This window comes from Mercenaria mercenaria, chromosome 15 (assembly GCF_021730395.1).
Source record: "Mercenaria mercenaria strain notata chromosome 15, MADL_Memer_1, whole genome shotgun sequence".
NCBI classification, from domain to species: Eukaryota; Metazoa; Mollusca; class Bivalvia; order Venerida; family Veneridae; genus Mercenaria; species Mercenaria mercenaria.
The window spans coordinates 11819025-11843421 of NC_069375.1; the positions used below are offsets into that span (position 1 = coordinate 11819025).

The 24397-nt window shown below is 34.5% G+C and overlaps 1 protein-coding gene across 1 annotated transcript; it reads left to right on the forward strand.

The window, feature by feature from the left end:
• Positions 1 to 531: 531 nt before the first annotated feature.
• On the forward strand, positions 532 to 24326 carry LOC123546731 (cadherin-related tumor suppressor-like). The gene is made up of 18 exons (XM_045333246.2): positions 532 to 707; positions 3842 to 3941; positions 5838 to 5968; positions 6260 to 6418; positions 7087 to 7180; positions 9746 to 9870; positions 10212 to 10379; positions 10996 to 11141; positions 11918 to 12057; positions 12531 to 12664; positions 13198 to 13275; positions 13600 to 13719; positions 14572 to 14717; positions 15264 to 15324; positions 19187 to 19326; positions 21103 to 21184; positions 21516 to 21650; positions 22967 to 24326. The coding sequence occupies exons 1-18, from the start codon at positions 644 to 646 to the stop codon at positions 23164 to 23166; spliced, it is 2223 nt and encodes a 740-aa protein (XP_045189181.2). The 5' UTR covers positions 532 to 643; the 3' UTR covers positions 23167 to 24326.
• Positions 24327 to 24397: the final 71 nt, after the last annotated feature.

Genomic DNA, 24397 nt, shown 5'->3' on the forward strand with positions numbered 1-24397 from the left:
CACCTGGGTAGAACCACCGACCTTCCGTAATCCAGCTGGATGGCTCCTCACATGAAGAATTCAACGCCCCGAGTGAGGCTCGAACCCACATCGATGAGGGGCAAGTGATTTGAAGTCAGCGACCTTAATCACTTGGCCACGGAGGCCCCTGTTCTGCTTATATCAGGTTCCGATAGGTCAAAGGAATATAGGCCTTCAAATGTTACTAACATTCATAAGGTGACAGAGTACAAATGAAGAAACTTGGCTACAATGAATAAACTCAGTCCTGCAGCCACCACCTACCGGTACAGCCAGTCATATTTTCAGTTGATCTTGCCAGCAAAACAGTTCGATGACATTTGATATAAGCAGTGAAGTCAAATCTGTAATTTCAATATTGCATGTTGTATTGCTTGCCCATTTTTTTTTTGTACATTTTTTACATACGGTAACAAAAGGTATGAAATCTGATAACATTTTATCGCATATAATCCTTTAGGTAAAGGGTATTGACTTACAAATTAATTGTTAATTTATTATCATTTGATTGTTGTTTACGTACGTAAATGTTATATATAATAATGATGACAGCCTTTACAGTAAAAATGCGTGTAATTATTTAGACTTTATTGAAATTGGTTTGCGATTTGAGTAAAACGTGATGGATTTACGCACAGAGTTTCTTCAAATAATAGGTGTAATTTTGGGAATTTTCATAAAACAAGGTAAGATTTACTGCTTATTGATATAAATGTTTTATAGAGTGCTCACAAAACAACATTATAGGAATTTAGTGTGAAATGATTTTCAATTTTTAAAGCTTTGTCTTTCTGAAATTCAGATTAGTATACTATGTATATCTTATTTACTTTTTGGAAACAAGAATTCCTACATTAGCTTGAGAAGTAACACAGGCAAATTGACTGGAAACATAAAAGAAAGAATCCATCATTACCAACTTTTAGTAACATCCCGAAACCGATAAAGCGGGACAGATCTACCTATCATAAAAATCAATGAAACCAATAATCCAATATCATCGCATCCGGACGAATTCGTTGATTTCCGTGCTAATTGTTGTTGTTGTAGTAAGACGGGGGAAAAATCGATAATTAACATCTTTGGTGATTATCTGATGCATTTACATGCGGGCGGTTTGCTAAACGATATATTTGAATTGAATGAAGTTTTGATAATTATTAAAGTGAAAATCGGAACAAGTCGAAAATTTATATAATACTTTATCAATTGTCAAATAAAAGTAATATTTAAGAATATGAATATGTTATCTAAAATATTTAGAAATCGTTACATTTTATACATCGAACACATAGAATTACTTTCTTTTTAATACATGAAACATCATGCTAACGTATATCTATGTACAGAAAAGAAATATTTACGCACAAGAAACTGTCTGTAAATAAAATAAATATTCAAGAATATGAATATGTTATCTAAAATATTTAGAAAGCGTATATACTTCCTCTATTCGCGCTTTCTTTCACATATTATGAACATTAGAATATGAGCTTTTGATTCTAAAATATTTTCAAAATTGTAAACCACTAACGTTTTTCGATTTTCATCGCAAAAGGTAGTAAAAACAGCAAATTCTCATGTATTTCCATAACATAAAGTTTGTCAGTAATTAAGTTTTGAAGCCTTTATAAGAAATATAGCATTTTTTTTCAAGATATCTAAAAAGTATTTTTGTTGTCGAACGATCTGGAGGCCGGTCGCTTTAAAGAAAAAGAAGTATAGAAATAAGACTTATACTTTTAAAAGGAAATACTTAACCCTTACCATGCTGGACACGATTGGTTCTTCCTTTGCAATCAGTGTAGATCATGGTCAGCCTGCACATCCGTGCAGACTGATCATGATCTGCACTGTCTGCCATTCAGCCAGTAACTTTTTGGTATGCACCCTTTTCATAATTAATAGTACTGTCCAAATTGAAAGATAGACAAGTTCATTATTGTAATTTAGCATGGTAAGTTTCTTATATCGTGCCTGAATAGAAATATCATATTTGCGTGACTTGAATAAGTACTGCTGACAAATACTACTACCATAGTATACTTTAACTATAAATATATTGTTACGGGAAAAAAACAACATTAAATAACAATAACTTCATAAATATCTCAATTTTAGAATAGCGGATTTAACTAAGTAATAACTTAAGATTTTTCGTGAAATTTGGGCCAGGATCTTTACTCAGTAAATATTTACGGAACAACTCTGTTAACGATGTGAATTGTAAATTTGTACTGATTCTTTCTACTGTCATACGATTCATGAAATAAGGAAGGGTAAAAATCGTAAAAACAAATTTCATGACAGAAAGGGAAAAGACATATAAAGACAGAAGAAAGTGAAAGACATATATTACAACGCAAAAACATAAAACCATAAAAATACCTATCACTTTAGTATGTGGGGTAACATATTTTTTTGACCCGCCTTGAAACAACACTGACCGATATTGTTTACCCTAGGCAATATTGTAATACATAATAAAAGTCAAAGGGTAATTTTAAGATATTTGTTACAATTAAATCAAATAATAGATATGGCAATTTTTTAAAACTAATGATTAAAGAATGTACCAAAAACATGCTTTAATTTAAGAATACAGAATAATATATACAAAGGAGGTTCGGAAAGAAGCAGAATTATCAGTTCATCAAGGCTATCTTTCAAATTAAAGTTTGGTCATATTATGAATAAAAGAAAATGATTTGTGTTTGTTTAAAATTATTTAAAAAATCCCATATGAAGAAAAAAAGATGACCGCGTCGGAGATCGGACCCGGACCGCTGCCGCAATAAAAAAAGTCTCCAGATCGTTCGGCAAAAAATAATAAAGAATCTGGAAATTAATAAATTAATCATCGTTATATTTCTTAAGAATGCTTTGAACTCAATTACTGACAGATTATATTTTACGGAAACACATGAGAATTAGTTGCTTTAAGTATATTTGCAATGAAAATTAAAAGAATTTGTATATTAATGCGAATTGAACACTAAATCCTCCATAGCGTTATTTTAAACGACAGCGGATCTAGGTTTCGGCGTTTCTGAGTTGGGTTTGTTTTTTTTTCTGTCAATGTAAAGTTGCCTGCAATTTATAGGCTTTGAACTATAACAATTTGTACCGACAAAGTCAGACTAGCAGACGACAATATTTTCCGTAACAGCTTCCGAGTACTTACGGATAACGGCGGAAAAAGCCGGAATTTTTTAAGAAATGTTCACTGTACACACTAAAATGCAAAAAGGACCAAACAAACTATTATAAAATTTAAAACAAATTACACATAACGAAAACTGAATATTTTTTCTACATTTTTAGGGGTATCGAATTTTTGATTTTTTGCTGAAAACATCTCATTTTATCTGTTATATTTGAAAAAGTCAGTTTTTTTTTACCCGTTTCCTTCAGAGTCTATATGAACTGAGGTGGGTCTATTTAAAGTCAAAAAGGACCAACCAAATATTAAAATATTTTTTTTTAAAAATATTCATAATATCCGGAATAAATTAATCTTTAATTTGTGGGGTATCGAATTTTTGATTTCCAAATAGAACTTTTTCTATTTAAGTTTAAGTATTTTTTTCCTTCTTTGTTTATATAGGCAAATTTATCGATTTTCCAATAGATCGATGTTACTAAAAGTTGGTAATGATTTTTATATTTTCTAAATGTAGCAAAAATTATGAAATTATGCTTCATTAATCCTTGAATCGGTTTATACATGTATTTGAAGTGTCTTGTATAATAATAGTAGGTATATATACATAAATCATTTCTTGAATTTTAGCAATCATGCGTTTTTGTTCATTTGTAGCTGATGGTCAATGCGATGCTGAAACGAGACCCCTGCAGATCAATGCTACATATTTCCCGCAATACATTTCCTCACCAAATTACCCGGCCGACTACCCGCTGTAAGGTTTTAACACTTACCATGCTGAACACAATTGATTCTGCCTTTGCGACCAGCGCAGATCATGATCTGCTCTGGTCGCCATTCAGTCAGTAACATTTTGGTATGCAACTCTTTTAAGGTAGTAGAGGCGTAATAGAGTACCTCCTTTTGAAGAGTATTCAATTCCTACCATAATCCCACTTTTACTGCAGTTCTCAGGGGCGGAGGGGGGGGGGGGGCGGCGTAGGTTCGAGCCCTACTGGGACCAAACTTTTTTCTCCTTATTTTCCATTTTTTTTTCTAGAAAGTGTTTACTTCTTTCAAGACTTATGATTGATTTATTGTACAAAAATGGAAAAAAATGATTTGATAAGCGATTTCTTGCTGTTCAAAGTGAATTTACTATTTAAACAGGAGGGGTAGGGTTACACATCTTTAAAAATATTGAGTTACATGCGGTAAAAGTTCTCAATTTAGCTTTCACTCTTTAGATTACATATCGTGGAAGAAATTAAGGTAGGTTTTACCTCTGCCCCAAGGTTATTTTTGAATGAAGTCAGCAAATACAAAACAAAAACACAGGATTCGACCATATTTTTTCAATGTTGAAGTTAGAATTCTGTATCATTAAATCCGTTTACTTGTGGAACCCTAGATAAAGTGATATTCACATTTTTATTTTGTGTTTTATAATTGTTTACCAATAGTTTGATGATTTTTTTATTAAAATCAATGGTAAAATGAGTTCTCTGCAAATGTTTTATATAGTGGCCATCACTTTGAAATTTGTCTCTACTTGAGCTAGAGGAGATACCATAGGTTATACAAAATTTAGAAAAAACGGCACAGTAAAAATTGTTAAAAAATTGCAAAACGGTGCAAAACACGGCCATCTTTAAGAATATACCGAGCAAATACCATTTTGTAAACATTGCTATTATGTCTCTACTACCTTAACAGTTAATGGTTGTGTCCAAATTGAAAAATGGACAAGTTCATTATAGAAATTTAGCAGGGTAAGGTTTTAAAAAGAAAGGAAATCACGATAATTGTGACTGATTTCATTATTAATCTTTTATAACAAATTACTGATTAAATTGATGATTTCATATAGAGGTCCAGCTTTCTTTACAAACACTATGAACAGGTTTTATAAAACAAATCTGTTGGATACTTCAACAGTTGTCTCTGATAGTTGTAAAAATATTATTATTTAGGATAAGGTCATATTAATAAGATATATTATATATTCTTATTCTTCCTCTCAAAAATTATGACGTTCATTTTGTATGAACAGCAGAAGGTAGAAAGTTACGTAAACGCAGCTTCTTGGAATTTCTGATCTGCATGCGTTTGCCCCGAAAGTAAATAGTTTCATTTCTTTAATGAGAGCAAATTTAACATTCAATATTTTATACCTTACCATAGCAATAAAAGCTCCCTGGAAACGGTTATTACTGTCATCATTGAGCGATCGATAATGGTAAAGTATGCCTCACCCACCATAATCATAATGGAGCCGGCTGACCGGAATGTCCATTACATTTATGTCACACAACAACTTGCTTTATGTTTAGGAAATACATTTGTATATGTATCAGATCTGGGCAAAATAAAGAATTTGTAACAAGAATATTATATTAAGAGAGAGTAGACCTTTTCATTTGATTAATTCGTATTTATACAATACAAATAGCATAGCTTTTGATATCACAGCTCAATACATAGCAACAGAAGATATACAGACTACATAACAAAATACTTTAACCCTTATAAAGTGCATTGGAACTTTGAAATGACGCAATTCCATGATAAATTATTAAAATGGTTAAACTTATATTTGGAAAGTACAATGTAACATTTTGCTTGTGCAGTAAAGTAAATGAATATATAGACTGCAGCAATGTTATTTCAGGGACCAGGACTGTGCTTGGATTATCACGGCTCCGTCCTCGTATGACAGGATTACTATAAATCTAGAAGAGGTTGGGGCGGAAGGGAGTTCCCTCCCTTGTCAATACGATTACGTGGCTGTTTATGATGGGCGTAAGTATAATGTCCTCGTCATTAACTTGGTCAGTGCGTAAAGACAATCAGTTAGCATTGTTTCATTCATCTCCTGTCGTTCTAAAGCTATTGCATGCAAAATAAAGAGTTAATGTACCACCGGGGTGTATCGAAGACTCATACAGATCAATGTTCAGAGTGGTTGTTATAAACTTATTGTGTTTATTGGTGATAGATCAGGAGCACATATAGCTGGAGTATGTAATATCCTTATACAGTCTACAGCAACATTCAGAGAGGTTGTTATAAATTCATTCATTGTGTTTATAGCTGATACTAGTGCCACAGAGGTTGCCAGATTGTGTAATCAAAACAAGGACACCGTCAATGCTCTGGTCTCCACCACTGATACCTTCTATGTCATCTTTATCTCTGACTGGGCTTTCAATTACGAAGGATTTAATATGCTAGTCTTCACAAATCACACAGGTAAGTCGTCGATAATTTATGATTTGTCCATAAACAACATATCACAATTTTTCGTAAATTATTTCAAATATGCTCTTATTGTCCATTTTCCGACTCACACAGACACTAAGAAAGTTCGGGTTCTCATGTGCAGGTACTAATGAGCTTTGTATGATTTTAGCACACTTCAAATATCATAAAGCTTTTTAAAATACGTCTATGATGGTTTTCTATCTATACGAGAACTACTTCGTGTAGACCTGTAAAGAGTTTGATATTTATACGGCCTAATATTGTTAAATAAATATAGCTTCATGAAGTTAAAAACTTTCAAATATTATTTTTAAAATAAATTTTATGGAAAATATTATTTATGTAATAGCCATCTGGTTATGAAATACACGGAGCGGATGCCGTTCCCTTCTTACACTTGCAATCTCGTTTCCCTTTTGTTTCCTGTTGAATTATTTACTTAAATGTTGCATAATTGTAAAGTAATAGAACCCTGCAACAACAAAACAGCGGTTTCCGAAATGGCAACTTCGGGTAAATAACGAAAATGGCGTGGTGTTCTCTGAAATCTCTGATTTAAGATCACAAGACTCGTGATTAATTGTATGTTTAAGCAGTTTATAGCACCATCTAAGCAGTCACTTTTGACGATTTTGTAGAGTAATATCTACTTTCAGATTATAAACCAGACTGTGATGGAATCACTAATCTGACCGCTACAACCCAGACACAAGTCATCATGTCTTCAAATTTACCTGATCTCTACGACAGGTAAGCACCGTAGATAAAGCATTATTATTAGACATACTTATTTATGGATTAATAAACATCAGTCAAAGTGGGTTTTTGAAGAAGTTGTCAGTAATCGTAATTCTGCGAATACGGCTGGTTACTTCCAAATCAAGTGTAAGCATATGCGGGTCAATCATAGTTAGTATAGAGTTGAAACTCGGTATCACGAAGTCGCTTTTCTCGGAGTTCGGGGTATGTTGAAGAAATATTCAAATCTCGCCTGTATTTCTTCTAATTATATATGCAAATGCTAGACTTGTGTTGTATTCTATATATTGCATAATGTGTTGTAATTTAAATATTGCATAATGTGACTCGCTGTATCATCAATGTTCTCTGTACGTTGTATATTGATGCTTTGTTCATGGGCCATTAATGGCTTATTACAAATGAAGAATACCATACCATATATATTTTCTCTTCGTTTAAATGAAATTCGGCTTACTTGGACTTCGGTTGCAACAAAGTAATTTGAAGTCCAGTAATTTAAAGTCCCGTCAGTCAGTTTTATATGTATTTACGTCTCTTTGATGCAGAGGCATTTTCAGTGACTAATTACGTATTTCCAAAGTAGAAAATAATGAAACTTGAAGGGGTATATCTCAAGGATTATAGTATTATTTTTATAAATTCAAATGTAACTAAATATACATTTAATACATTACTTTTGGCAAAGTGTAAAATAATACTATGTGTATTCTCACATATAGTTTGGGTGAATATTAAAGTAAATTTATTTGTTTCAAATCTACGTTGCTTTTATCTTTCAGCAATAATAAAAATAAAAGTAAATACAGGTTTTATACGTATACATTTCCAAAACGCTGATGAAAGAATTTACAAATGTTTCACCATCAATTACTTTCAAATTCGTCTTCAGTTTATTTAGTAAAAGAAACGTTTGCATCAAAGCATATTTTCTAAGTCGAATTTTCAGTAATCTCACAAGTAAAATACTTGATTAATTGTAATTGGAGGTACCAAGTTTCAACCGTATATATAATGAACCATCATTTTTTTCCTTCCTTCGTGCTATTTCTCAATGTCTCTTCTTAAACGTCAAGTACCAGAAAGTTATATAGAACACTGCGTACAAGTACTAACAGAATGTGGTATTTTTAGAGTATCATTTCTGACTCACGACCTATCATCATCAGCCTGTACCTTTAAATCAAGCAGTGTTTAACGTAAAGGAAATAAAATTTCTGCTTTGCCGTGTATTCATGTCAGCTCACGACCCCAACATTTTTTTTAATCCGAAATTTACTTAGTTTCGAGTGAACGGGTATAATAAGTCGTGTGTTCGTCCAATTGTAGCGAAGACACCAAGACACGGTTAAACATCAGTCTGTCATCATTTCATGTCCAGAGAAAACGAAGCCACGACAATTTGATAGCTTGTCATTTTCAGCAGAAGTAATGCACTTTTTGTTCTTGTTTGTAAGGCCATACCAAATTGATCAATAGTTCTTCGGAAAATTTTCAAAAAAAATAGGAGCGGGCGAGCGAAATTTTTATTTTATTTTTTTTTTTCTCAATTTTGATTTTTTCAGAGGCGGGAAGATTTTACATGGAGCGAGCGGGCTTTTTTTATTTTTTTTTCCCAGCTTGAACCCTTGAGGAGGCGGTTATAATTATATATAAAGTTAACATTTCTTTAGAAAAAACACAGAAATGAAACATTTACAGTGTGGGTAACACAGTATATAGCTTTTTTTATATGTTTTAAAGACTACATGAATGATTTTGCAAATAAATTCTTGCCAAAACTCACTGAATCACTTTATTTTTTTTTATTTTGTAATTTTAATTACTAAGGAATGAGTGTCTTATTTTTAATTTTGATTTTTCTACATTAATCTGAAGACGTGCCTATTTAATGGCACAGGATGAGGAATATTTAAGACAAAACAGGCACAGGATTGTGTGGAATAACATTTCTTCTGAAACACAGTTAGATGGCTTTGACACATGAACAAATTTGTGCCCCTAGTAGAACTCCAACCCAAATGATGAACAACACCATAATTCCTGACTTTTTCAGTTTGGATCATCAGCTACATGACGCATGAAATCCGATCAATATCACTTTGACGCATTAAAACAGCGATAAAACCTGTTTTGCCGTTATTATTCCGGACAGCATAATCGAAAAAAAAATATTTTTTTCGGAGATTTTTATGTACGTGCGGGCGGGTAATTTTTATTTTTTTTTCTCGGGAATGAAATTATTGATGCGGTAGTTCCGACGAACGACATATCAATTTGGTATGGCCTAAGAATTACTTGTACGAAACAACATATCATGTTTGGCGTAATCGTACTGTGCATGTCCACAGCAAGGCAAAGGCACACAAGGACGATAACTTCAGATTTGCCGTGTTTAGAAAATGTATTGTTGCCTATTATGTATGTCCATATATGAACTCGTGTTGATAGTATTAAACTCAAGTTTATCAAAAATTACTTGAATATTGTTTGTGTTCGTTGTGAAAAAGCATTTTAGTATTGTATAAGACAAGTGGTGTTCCTACTTGATTTCAGTAATTTTACATGCCAAATTTTGATATACCCGGCTACAACCTACTTCGCTGTGAGAATCGACGTGGTATTCATGGATATTGAAAACTCTGACAGCTGTGTGAATGACGCCCTTAGTATTGCGAGTGGTATGATTATATTATTTTAATAACAGTTTCTATTTCAATAGCTGTTATTCATCCTTTTATGCTCTGAACTAGAAACAAACAACTGTTTTTGTTGTTTCAAAATGATCAATACTAAATGCTTCCAACATGCGTTTAGGTATTTTGCATTACCCGGTTAAGTGATTTTAGAATTGGTTTTCGTAGGCTGACATACATATATATGTTTTTACAAATGGTAATAGCAACATAATCGTTTATCTTCAAGTTAACGATACATGCAATTTTGTAATAGTGAAAAAGAAAGTGTTCCGAATGCGTTCAAGATAATGCCACTTGAAAACTTGACTGTTTTCTTTTTCTAGTTGGAGAGGATGCCACTGTGGAAGCAGCAGCAGAATGTAGTCTCGCTGTGAACTACGAGTTCACGAATTTCCCGCTTGAAGTTTCAGGAACCTACATTGAAATCAACTTTACAACAGACTCCGATAACAATTACCTAGGATTTATGTTATCATATACAGAGATATTCAGTAAATATCACCTTTTAACTCCGTTAACAATTACCTAGGATTCATGTTATCATTTACAGAGACATTCAATAAATATAACCTTTACTACACACTACAATAACAGTTACCTAGGATTTATATTATCATATACAGAGATATTCAGTAAGTATCTTACAGGTTTGTCAATAAATTCATATGTCATTTGATTACTTATTCAGAAATTTTTTCTGTATATAAGTCTTTGTCAAGTACATTTTTCTTTTTTTTATTGAAAACGAAACGTCTTTATTTAATAATATGAAAGGCCTGATTTTATTTAGAACTGTCCTTATTTACAAAATACGAATGACCATCAAGAGCCATGATGTGGTCTGTCAAGGTGATTTAACGAGCTATCTTTTAGATACGTATATAATTTGTCGGGATCATTGATTTCAACTCATTTAGATTTGAAGATTGAATACTGCTTAAGTCGGTGCTAGGGGGCGTGGGCAGTGTTGCATTTTCCGTTACTGCTCATGAATAGACTCAATCAAACCGAGTCTGCAATTTTCACTGTTTGCCTTGTTCTCGGTGCTTCCGAGGGATCTACTTTCCAGATTTTATTTAACCGTAATCCAATTTTCTACGTTAATAGAAGGTATAAATTTGACGAGTCCACAAAATGAAGATACGATCGAAATCACCGTTCCGGAAGACCTTGCAATAGGGCATGTTAACGAATCAGTGTGCGTGATTGTACTGACTTACACTGGGACACTAAATCTTCAGATAACTCCTTTGGTAAATACGTCTTGTGTTTTACTAGACATGATTGTGTCTATTTGAAACGTTTGCAGTAAAGAACTATGTAACAAGCGTTTAAGTTAATGAAACATTTCATAACAATACAATAACGATGTTACACAGCTTGATGAAGCACAGTTGGAACATTTGTAATAATTTCGCGAGTGAAGCTATATGAAACATGTATTTTTTTCCGAAACAAACCTTTGTTTGCATATTGGTTTATCAATGTGACTCAGACTAAAAGCGTGTGAATTGTATATTGGCTGAATGAAACTGAAATCTGTCATGCTGTTTCGGTACATGCAACACATGGAACAAATATTCCTTTGATGTAAAGTGTTTTTTAACAGTGTGGGCCAAATTGTACCCGAAAACGTCTCGGGCTATGTCATGAACAATTTTCACTGAGTAAAATCATTTTATGAGATTGATGGATTTCTTTAGCATTTTTATGAAAGTGCGTATATTGTTATGTTCTTGTAATTACTAAAACTATGTTCATAAATATATGTATGAAGATTGTGTTTCAAGAGATTCATGTTGTTTATTCTGCCATGTTAAAGGATAATTCCAAACCAGTGAAACTGCATTTGATAATCTCATTGAGAAATCATCATTATATTCCACATTTATAATTCAATAAACATCCAAATTAACATTGATTTTACAGCATAAAGTGAACACGAAAATTCCATACAGAACATTTTACACTGTATTTGAATTGTATTACAGAAAAGCTTACTTTAATTATTTAATTTTTTGAATCATAGTATGAGTCGACGACGGGCGAAAATGTGTCTTTGGCAGACGTGCAGATATTTGCTTTGACAGATTCTCCTCCATACGTCTATTTAGATTTGATTTCTAGTCTTGACTACGAGGTTATCAATAAATTCAACTTACTAGTGACGTAAGTACATGTTCGTTTTTAGCTCGTCTGATTTTTGTAAAAAAGAATACATAGGTCTTGTCGTCACTTAATCGTCGGTGCCTGCGTCGGCGTTGGTTGAAATTTTTGTTTAGGTCCGCATTTTCTCGAAAACTATAAGAGCTACAGCTTTGAAACTTTGCATCACTTGTTTATCATCATAAGGGGACTATGTAGACCAAGAACCATAACTTTTACCTGCCTTCATTTTGTCAGAATTATGGCCCTTTTTGTACATATTGTCCAGCTTTTGCAGACGAGCGAAGGCACCCGCAGGCGATGCTCTTGTTTTATTTCGGTGTACGCATAATGCAGCGTTTGTCTTTAAGCAAATTTTAATGATACTTAGAAGAAATATCCTCTTGTGTTTATTTGACATTTTAGCTTGCAATTTATAGCTTTTATGCCGACTTCTTACCATATAGATAATAAATCTGCTTGTAATATATTGTTAGGATGATTGACAGTGACGTCACACAGGTGACATATTCCGTGACGTTCAACGTCACCATAACAGATGTTGATGACCTAGCACCAGAATTCATAAACCTTCCTGGCAATTACACGCTGAGTAGAGGGCAAAAATCAGGTACAGCGATAGTCACAATCTGTGACTACAGTTGTCGCGTCTCACATTCTGTAATGAAATAAAAGATGCTATGATTGCGTCATGAACTTGACTAAAACAGTTATCACATGTTTAATTTCTGCTTTTAGAATAATTTTAGATAAATGTTTGACCATATCTCTAAAACACAATCAGCACTGTTACTGTTAGGTGCACAATAAGTCAATTCTCTAAATAAGTCAATTCTCTAAAAACGAGAGATTAACCCAATACTATTCTACGCCCATAGAGACTATTTTCACATTCTGCCATTGAAACACTTCCCTTGAATATGAAATGCACAAGTTAGCAGAGTTAGCAGAACTATCTCGTCTTCACAGTTCATTCCGTTCTACTTTTCAAGTATTAAAGCATTAGCAGAATGATTTCATCTTCATTGGCATTCAATATTCATTCCTGATATTTCTTGCATTAGCAGAAAAATCCGACTTCCTAGGCCTTCGGTTCTAATTCTTTGATATTTCAACCACCTGCTTCTTCCAAATTTATTTCAGGTGAACTTATTTACACAGTGAATGCTACAGACGGTGACGCTACCGATGAAAACAGTAGAATATTTTATCAAATAGAGTGTAAGATTTGTGCATTTTTTATTAATTGACGATTTCATTTTGGGAAAGTATTTGTACTGAAATTTAAATTTATATATGACGTCAGTGAACTTTTTATAGTATTAAAATCTTGCGTATTTCTCTAGTTATTTAATAAAGAATTTTGAGTGACATCATCTGAAGAACTTCAGACATTTAAAACGTGCTGTTTTACATTTGTAATGTCCCTTACTATTCTCACCTGGCTAAATATCAATTTTGCCAAGACTGGTCTGAGAATAAATGCTATATACTGGTCTATTCTATCTAAGATTGTTCTTCATGTCATATGTTTCATTTTATCAGCCGGTGACACAGATTCAATGTTTGCAATTAATGACACTACAGGAGAAGTAGCACTCAATCAAACTGCTAAGCTTATACCACTGGCTACATTGGAATACGTTCTTAGTATAGGGGCATACAGTGAGTATCTGGAAAATATTGTTTTTTTTTCTCTGTTGCATAGCTGTCGAGAGCTATCGGAGTAACAAGTGAGTCAAATGTTAGGTACCATCGTGGAAAAGGAATAGGTTTATTGTGAATTCGAAAAAGACTTGCGCGACACATTTTACGATACATATCCGTTTCTGAGTCTTTAGAATAAATAATTTTCCATGAATTTTACCTTTGTCTTGATGACAAATTGCAACAGACATTAGTTTTTTGCCTTGGTGAAGAAGAGATTTTGTCATGTAAACAGACAGTTTGACTTCCGCAAGATATTAATTTTAAAGTTCGTCTATGATTTGGCTTTTGGTGCAAAGACACATTCGTTAGTTGTCATTGCGCATTTTAACACGCTTAACGTTTTTTCCCGTGTATAAACGGTAGATTGCAATGTCTTTGAGGGGTTTATCTATCTGTCTATATAGATAGGAAAATGGCTGATGGAAAAACAGGAGTATAAAAACGTGAAAAGATTTATTGACAATGTGTTCATTTTTTATCCAAATCAGAGAGCACTGCTATATAATAAAAATCATTCCAATTGTCATTATCTGATACATACTTGCAGTTTCAGTATTCAAGAATTATGAGAAAATCCGTCTATTAGAAAAAGCAACTACCAGCATGTGCTTTTAATCGTCTGAAACATTTAATGAGGTATTTTGGAATGTGAAATTTATTCAGTGTATAATTTCGTGGGCGGACATTACATTCAGGGAAATACATTGTTTTCTAACATCCATCCTTAGTGGCCTTTGAAATGATGTATAACTTGTATTTTGCTCTTAAAACGAATATACATCTTTGTAAATTCCTTAATTTTAACAGGTGGTTCAATATCAAGTGAATCCTTGGTAACCACTGACGACTTTACTGTATATGTGTCACCAGACAGCCCACCAGAATGTTCACATACTTCAGTATGGGGAGAAACCGTCGATGTTAACCTGGCCGGACCGGGAACACAGGTCGTGGTTAGTAGAAAACACTGATGTTTGTATTTATTACTTTGTGAAAATTGCTTTCCTCCAATATATAAAAGCACAGATTTCTAAAGGCATGAAATGGATTTTTTCTAAAAACGGATATTTCCACTGCATATCCAAAAGTTCAATTTTCGCTTGGTTGCGTTTTATGCTTCCAAACGATCTTCTAGATTTTATTATTTTATGAATGGACTACAAATATGTCTGTATCAGAGATATCAGAGAGTTTATTCCAATGAAGACTCGCGTCTCCAGGTCTGTGAATACACACCAACCGCCCAACCCTCCTGGAATTTATTGTTGTAGGAAGCCATCCCATCCCCAGCAGTACCTAAAATAAAATTCGGATGGAGTAACTTGGAGTTCTCTGCTACCATTTGTTATGATGAATCGAAAAAGGAATTAAAATTGTGCCGCTGTGTGTAAAATTTACCATGCAGAAATGTATTTTGATTTAAAACACATTCAATCTGTAGTGTTATGCATGTAATTTGTTGGAGGCGAACAAAATAAAATTGGCAAATTTTATTGCAGTTACTAGACCCGTGGAGTTGCACAGACGATAACGTAAACCTAACATACACAGTGGAGTCAGGTAAAATAAGACCAGCAGTGTTCTTTTCTTGGCATCTCATCAATTCACTCGGAAGTTATTAAACCTCTTCGTTTCTTTTTGAAACAAAGTAGGACGGCACTATTATTTTACAAACTCTGAATCTAGTTAAATAGTGGTTCTTCACTTAATTGTATACTTTATGAGACCTCTTTGCTTTAATAAGTACAATTGATAACTGTACTAAAAAATCCTACATATATATTGAAATAATAAAGCAAAAGTATGTCACGTTCGATCCATCTACATCTACGTTGTACGTTATACTGTCATCTTTGACCATGATATAACGGTGCGCAAGAAAAAAAACAGAAAAAAGCAATAGCATAAGAAAAGAAATACGGACAAGAAATCGGTTGTAGATAGATAAGAGAAAGATAAAAAGCAGTGTACCAAACCACTACACCCCATCAGAGAGACCAATTCGGCTTGCGTGGCGCTACCAGGACGACACAAGGTCCCGCCGATACAGCTCACTCGTCATTTGAAACCGTAGTAGTAAGGCATCAGATCCCCATGGAAGGGTTGGGACGACAGCTTCCTCTTGAAGGATACCAGAGGGAGCCTCGGCGATGCTGGCTGGGAGTCTGTTCCAAGTGGGAATGGTCCTTGGAAAGAAACTGTACTTTAATCAGTCACTAAATTGAGAGTACTGCTGGAACCTGTGTTTATGTGCTGCTCGTGTCCTAGACGTTACTGATGTAAGATATGTGGATGATGGTATATCCATTAGTTTATTTACGATCTTATATATTAATGTTAGTTGTGCTTTTTGCTGTCTATTTGCCAGAGAATCCCATTCTAGATGTTGTAACATATCTGTCCTACTGCTGGTGTTTCTGTATCTGTTTGTGACAAAACGTGCTGCCCTTCGCTGTACCATTTCTAACTGATGTATTTGGTCCTTGTGATGAGGGTTCCAAACTGAGCGAGCAGCAGTAGTCCAAGTTTGATAGAACAAGGGTCTTGTATGCGTTAGTTTTTGTGTCCGAAGTTTTTTGAATATTTTGTCTCAGGAAGCCGAGCATGGTGTTAGCTTTCTTTGATGTCCTATCAATGTGTTGCTTCCAGGCTAGACTTGAATGTATGTCTACACCTAAGTACAATGTACTTTGTTCTGTGATCCTCAGCCAGGACAACTCCTTTCAAATTGTATTTATATTTATTTGGGGTCTTTGATCTAGTTTTTGGTGCGTGGCATTCCCTGTTTGATATTTTTCTTTGTTTTTTGTAGGATGTTACACTTTTTAGCTGAAACTCCATGCCCCATTTCTTTTCCTATTCAGCTAGTGAGTCTAAGTCTTCTTGTAGTTGTACTTGGTCAGCCTCAGATCTTATTTTGCGATAGAGTATACAGTCATCAGCAAATAGTTTTGTGGACGCCCTCCGGCAGATCATTAATGAAGATCAGAAACAGCAGTGGACCTAACACCGATCTTTCGGGCACGCCGCTGACCACTGGTACTATTTCTGATGCCTGTCCCTCTACAAGTACTTGTTTGGTCCTTCCTGATAGAAATGATTGTATCCAGCTGTGAATGTTCCCTCCTCTGATTACATAATGGTCTATCATTTTCAACAGTCGTTGATTTGGGACCAGGTCAAACGCTTTACTAAAATCAAGGACAACCATATCTGTCTGAGTCCTCTTGTCTAATACTGAAGCCAACTCATGATACAACGTTAGCAGCTGGGTCTCGCAACTCCTATGGGGACGGAAACCATGCTGACAGATGTTTCAGGTTGTTACTGACTATTCACGTTCTAGCATCCTGCAGCACAGACAGGTTAGGGAGACTGGTCTATAATTGGCAGCATCATGGCGAGCATCCTTTTTGAAGATGGCTGTAACATTAGCATGCCGCCAGTCATCAGGAACGGATCTATTCTGCAGCGAGGTGTTGAAGATCATGGTAAGTATCGGAGCAAGTTCAGTAGCACATTCCTTCAATATGCGACCTGGTATGGCATCAGGACCAGAAATTTTCCGAGGACTGGTGTTACGCAGGAGCTTCTCGATCCGTTTAGTGGTGACCACAATCTATCGCAGGTAGGAGGGTACCAGACGGACTTGGGACATCATCAGGTCATCAATTCTGTCCTTACCCTTTAGAGGTGAAATTCCAGTATTGTCCTTCCTGAGAGACATTATGTAATTCCAAAAACGTTTCTGCTTTGCAAATTGATGGTCTACTAATGTCATTATCCTCTTCAATTTCTATCAAATCATTTATATAGTTTATATAGTTTAAAAATGACTGGCGTTCAAGTTTTTGTACTGAAGATTTCAGTTATTTATATTTACTGATATCTCTCTCACTATGACTTTTCTTCATTCTCCTGGTAAAGATAATTCTTTCTCCTTATTGTACCTTTCACTTTCCTATCAATCCATGGCTTCCTTGTTATTATTGCCTCAAATGGTCTTGGTAGGTATGTGTTTTTCAATTAATTCTGTGATGCGTTTCTTGACAAGTGACCACAGAGTATCTATACTGGTATCTGTTGAGGACTCCTTTCTGAATAGAGCTCCATTAGGCCAGCTTTCACAGAATCATAATCTGCTTTCTTGTAGATGAACACTTTCCGCAGTTGTCGAGATGCTCTATGAGGGCGTAGACTGGATTTTATGTACACCGCTTCATGGTCAAATATGCCAGGTATCACCTCTGTGTTGTTTATGAGTGAGCTATTGTTTGTAAAATATAAGTCCAATGTGCTTTCTGATGTTTCAGTTATTCTTGTAGGTTCATTTACCATTTGCTGTAGGAGTCTGTCATTGGCTAGGTTTATCAGTTTGTCACACAGGGCTGGTTTAGGTGCATGAGGTTTAACACTGCAGTCTTCCCAGTTGATTCCGCAAAGGTTGAAGTCTCCTCCAAGCCAGATGTGTGCACCCGCCGCCGGGATCCGGGCAAGGCAGCCATCCAGTCCTCCGAGTCATCTGTATCCGGATGGCGATAAAAATACCGACGTATAGGTTACTTCTTCCTACTATCTTTAGCTGGACCCATAGCATCTCACAATCTTCACTACTTTTCAGTTCCTCAGGTTCTAAACTATGGTATTGCTGGTAGATCAAGATGACAACACCAACTCCTTTTTCGTTTTCCTGTCAGGTCTGTACACAGTATAGCTGTCTGGGAAGATCTTTTGGCTAAGATGATTTTGTGTTAACCATGATTCTGTGCCTATCACAATGTTAGCGCCCGTCGTTTCTATGATGTTGTCTAGTGATTTTTTTTTCCAACGACAGAGTGACAATTCAAATTTAAGATTTTCATTGGAAGGTCTTTGCGTTTGTCCTTGCTAACTTTCACAGGCATAACTTCATTTTCATGGAAGAAACTTGCATGTAAAATTTGTCACAGTTTGTGGACTGAAATGAGAGTGAAGGGATACTTGCAACCCGGCCTCTTGGGGGTAGCCTTTATTTGGAGATAATGTTGCTGTAGGATTGTCAAGGCTAAACTTTTGAGTAGAATTTTTCCCATCATCTGACAGAGACTCGTACATATTTGATGTTTCAAGACACATAGAATTGAAGAGGCTTGAAAAAAGTTTGGCATACCACATTGTACACTTTCCCGAGAGCAGTTATGTAAGGTATTATATACGTTGGATTCCTTCGCAGTTCATATCCTGAATTTATCATTTGGCCTAAAACATATGTATATGTGATCTAGGCATCTCCTTTCTCACCTAGTGTCCCAATAAATGCAACTAAAATAACAGAAAAAAAACATCAGTTTTCCCCTGCTATGAAATAATTCTTTACTGCTTTGTCGCCAGGCAGAAAATCCCTAGTCTCAATGTCTTTAAATATTTAACGTTTTAAATTCAGTGAGTCCGAACTTGACTACAGTATTGTTCGACATTGATGCCCTTGGTGTCGTCACACTGCTGAGAAAGTTTAATATAACAGAAGTCGTTAATCGACAATTTATGCTGGAAATAGGAGTGACAGATTCCGTGGGACAATTGGTAAGGTATTTAGCGATGTTGAGATGCCTCGTACATTTCAGAAAGTTTAAGATGCATAAGTTGTCTGTATAAAGAAATATTAAATTCAAGCTAGAGTAAGTTTACCGTTGAGCTTAATTATATGTGAGCAATAATGTTTTTTTAGTCAAAAATCACCGTTGCTAATATGTATTATGGCTGAAATATATTGTCCACTTACAGAAAATTCATCTTAAGGATACAGACCAAAGAGCTAAAAATGAAACTATAATGTTTAGAGAAGTTACTATACTATGGCCAGGGTTGTATTAAAGTAGTAAAGGGATATAGCTAATATTCATGCTGTATTTACTCAGAATTTGCAGAACATATTTATTTTTAATGGATACAGAACGTGTCGTTTACTGACTCTGCGCGGTATCTATTTGCAAAAATATTTCTTTTTTCAGTTAGATATCCGAGTCTGAAAATAGCAACTACATAAATATGCACAAAAAAAACACTAATGAGTTAGTTCCTCATTCAACAAGAGCTGTCCGTAAGACAGCGCTCTCCACTATTTGGGGATTTGACAGTAAAATGAATATATGTCTCAATAAGAGACCTCTACTTTAAAAGGAAGATATACCAAGGGGCATAATTCTGTCAAGAGTTATTGGGATTGTTACAACACATGCAGATGATGATGGTAAAGATATATTTTGAGTTTCAAGTCATTATCTCATATAGTACCAAAGTTATGTCCAGAAAACGAAGTTTGTTAAATATATGTAAGTATAAAAGGGGCATAATTTGGTCAAAAATACAAATCAGAGTTATGGGGGGATTGTTACCACACATGCAGATGATGATGATAAAGATACAATTTAAGTTTCAAGTCTTTATCTTATATTTAATTAAAGTAATATCCAGAAAGCGAAGATTGCAAAAAAGTTTAAGTACAAAAGGGGCATTATTCTGTCAAAAATACAATTAGTGTTATGGGGTTTGTAACCACATATGCAGATGATGATTATAAAGAAATAATTTTAATTTCAAGTCATTATCTTTTAAAGTAGCAAAGATATGTCTATAAACGAAGCTTTCGAAAAAATTAACATGAAAATAATTCTAAGTATAACAACTTTGTGACCTTGACCTTGGGTATAATGGGCCCAGCTCCTGCACATACTTTGTTTGTATGCTGGACAATGCAGTAAGACATAAGCAATAGTAACAGAGATATGACAGAAAAACAAAGGTTGCCGAAAAACTTTAACCTTAAAAATAGCATAAGTATAACACCTTGATCAACTTGACCTTGAATAAAATAGGCCCAGCCCCTGCACACACTTTGTTTCTATGCTGGACAATGTTTATGTAAAGTTACAGTAAGATATAAGCAATAGTAACAGAGATATGACAGCAAAAACAAAGGTTGCCGAAAAATTTTAACATTAAAAATAACCTAAGTATAACAACTTGGTGACCTTGACCTTTGGTATAATGACCACAGCCCCTATATATACTTTGTGTGTATACTGGACAATGTTTATGTGAAGTACAGATATAAGCAAAAGTAACAACGATATGACAGAAAAACAAAGATTGCCGATTCTCCGAATAGTGGAGCTAAAAGGTAAATATAGTTTGCATTCCGTAGTTTTAATGCAACTACAACATCAACTTAAATAGTTTAATACGTGGTTTTTAGGACTCGGTATGTTATAAACATCTTGATGTATGTTGGGCCACATGCACCTTTAAATTTAAGCATAATTGTGACTATTATTTAAGCTATATTTGTTTTCTTTTCAGGTTACCTTTAGCATGTACATGAATGTCACTGCATTGACCTGCCTTCCAAATCCTAGAAACCTGTATGTCCGCATGGATCAAGGTAGATATAATTGGTTGTCATTAGCGTATGCGTCAACATAACCCCGCTAAGTAACACCGACCATACTTATACGAGTTAAAATCTACTTCAATATCGGTTCTGTACATTTATGTTAAATCCACGATTCAGGTGGTATAATCTTCCGAGCTTATTAATGAATGTACCAGTTTTCAACTATTATAAGGAAATTATAAGTATTTTAATACTTTAGGAGATTGATTCAGGAGAAGAATATGTACTTTCCAGTGAAATACATGTATACATGAAATATTATTTCATACGTTTCTCTCAAAATGAGCAGTTTCAGAAAAAGCAGATGGTATTTTTTCAGAGATTGATGGCGTGATTTTAGATGACTTTAATTGCACAAATAAATACGGTTTGAGTTATATACTGCAACAATACCCAGCGGGTACCTTTGCAGTCAACAGTGCAACAAATGGAACTACATTACTGATTTTGAAAGGTAAGTTTTCTCGACCACCTTTTGGGGCCGAGTTGCACAAAACGTTTATAAGGCAGCGGATAACAGGGCGGCCAACGCACGTGAATTTTTTGGTATTGTTTACACGCGGACAGTCGTTCGAATCAGGTGACATTTTTGTTTATCATTTCCTTATAACTTGACAGAAATGCGTCCAAGTCAGAAAAACGGACGCTTTCTTTGCCACAAAGCGTCTGCCAGAAATTCTTGATACTATTCTAAAACACTTCATCCATTTGTTTTCACGGACCAAATGTGCAGGTAACGTACACTCTGGAACTTTTGCAAAGTGTTTGAAAACAGTATTGACTAAGAATGGCACACGTTTTGTGCAGAGGAAAGTACATGTCTTTCTAATTACAAACAAAAATGTTACATGAATCGAGCGATTTTCCACGTGTGTTCGATACTAAAAGTTCCCGTTGGTTGGCCACCTTGGATAAGCTATCCGTCTGATACCTTTGTCTATTTAGCTGCAATACTAGTATACAGTTATATATTTTATAATATATACGTTACTATAAATAGTAACTGAAATGCTCTTGAAAACGGTCATTACGGTCGCTCTTGACAAATCCACGGCTCCATAATGGCGCATGGATAATCCGAACGTCGGTGCCTTCTGATAATGACATCATGTAGCAACGTCTGTACTAGAATTTCAGATATTGATGATATTGTGGATGACAAAATCAGTACATGTTAATTCTAAATTTTTGTGAAATATGATGAGTGAAAAATGAATATATAATACAGGGAATGTATATAATGAAAAGGCCAGTAAACGGCCTGTGTGTACTTTAATCCATAATGACAGACCCAGTTTCATAATGGCCGTATGACTAATACCCTCGAGCAATAATGACACAAGCTGTGCCAGTACGAAATGGAGGCACAACCAAGCCTTATATTAACATTTTACGATTAACCAGGAGAAATAAATATATCTTTATAAATACTTCTGAATTTTAGTTAAAGTTACACAAGTACCTTGCTTATTTGATTTTGGCACATGTGCCAATAACGTAGTATTGGCATTTTTCATGTCTCTACGATGCATTTGATAAAATATCTATAAAACGTCTACGGCTTGCCTTCTCTGGCCACAACGAAACATTTAGTTTCGCAATGGCCCTTGGTCATTGAACAATGTGTGACATAGCCAGAATGCACATCGCAGCCGTTTACTAGTATTAATCTCTTAAAACTATACAATTGGTATGTCTCAATAAGTATTAATACTTTATATAAATTGAGGAAACGGTATGTCAAAGACTTGCGAATTATTCTTATTGCAGCATCTGTCGTGAAGATAAAGTTTTACAGTTTGAGCATTACAATAACAGATGGCGTAGACATTGCTATCCTGAAGTTCAAGGTCATTGTGCAAACAAAGAGGTGCGGTATCGCCAGTGGGTCGACTGCGTTAGACAAGGCACTATCGTGGATGATTTTGTTATCGTTACAATCCTTGTATCACCTCGTATTTGTCATATAGGTAAAAATGTCGAACAGTCAAACCGAAATCACATTTTATATATTGCTTCAACAACTTTGGGTCGAAATAACCTCTCAAAATACAAGGTAAAAGCGATTTGGCCTGTTAGCTATTCAGAGCAGTGTGATATTTATCGGTTATTTACGATACTTATTGTTAGATAAGAAGCATGGCTCATATGAATAGCTGACTGTGTCTTTTTTAAACAAACGTATTATTTTTACCTTTTGTTGTGTTTGTGTGTCATATTTTATCAGATTCTGAAACGTGCATGAATTTGATGGCATTTTAACGAGTCGTAACCCGACATTTTTTTTATTGTATGATCATATTTGAAAATGATAACATTAACATGAAAATGTAATGAAGAGATTAGTAACTTTACAATATGTAAACTTATAACATGTTTGACGTCATGGAAGTGAAATAAAGCCACTTAATAACTTTGATGTTACACTAGTGTAATATTGTTTTGGCGCTGACATCGTTTTAAGTCCAGGAGAGTTGGCCGAATTGGACCGTAAAAGGTTAAGAAAGGAGGATATTTAATTTTTCAGCAGGAGAAGCTTACATTTGATAAAAAAGTGTATTACATTAGTGCTTTTCCGCATTTAATTTATAAACTCGTCGAATAAAATTGGTACAATGCAGAGCCTCGCATTTTATCATTTCATTTTCGTTTGATAAATGCAATATTAAAAGACACCCATGTATCCTCTATATATATATAGTTGATTATTTGATGGTAGAATTATAAACATAGTAGATGATATATATATATATATATGAAAATGTAATCTAGACTTTGACCATTTTTTTTTCCCAAATGGAATGAGAAGGTATATCTCTTGTTTCCATCACTTCTACATGTATTTCGTCGGTATCAGATAATTAAAAGTTGAAAATCTGTTTTACTTTCTACAAATTTTGTTCCTTCACAAATAGTTTGCAAGCTGAAGTTAAGTTGCCTCTTATGCGGAAGTCGACCCTGACAGAGATTGGCCGATATATTGTTCGGCAAATAAGTTATTACGAACGTGGTAAGCACGTTATCAATCTAGTGGTCATAAAGCCTTCTAATAGCAGACGACATAATTTTTTCTATTTCATCCGATTGACAACGTAATGATACCAGATTTTGTTTTGACATTTGAAGGCCCTTCCTTCTTTATTGTGTTTACTCATAGAATATTCTGAGGTAATAAGCACAACGGGTAGCTCTAATAGTTTC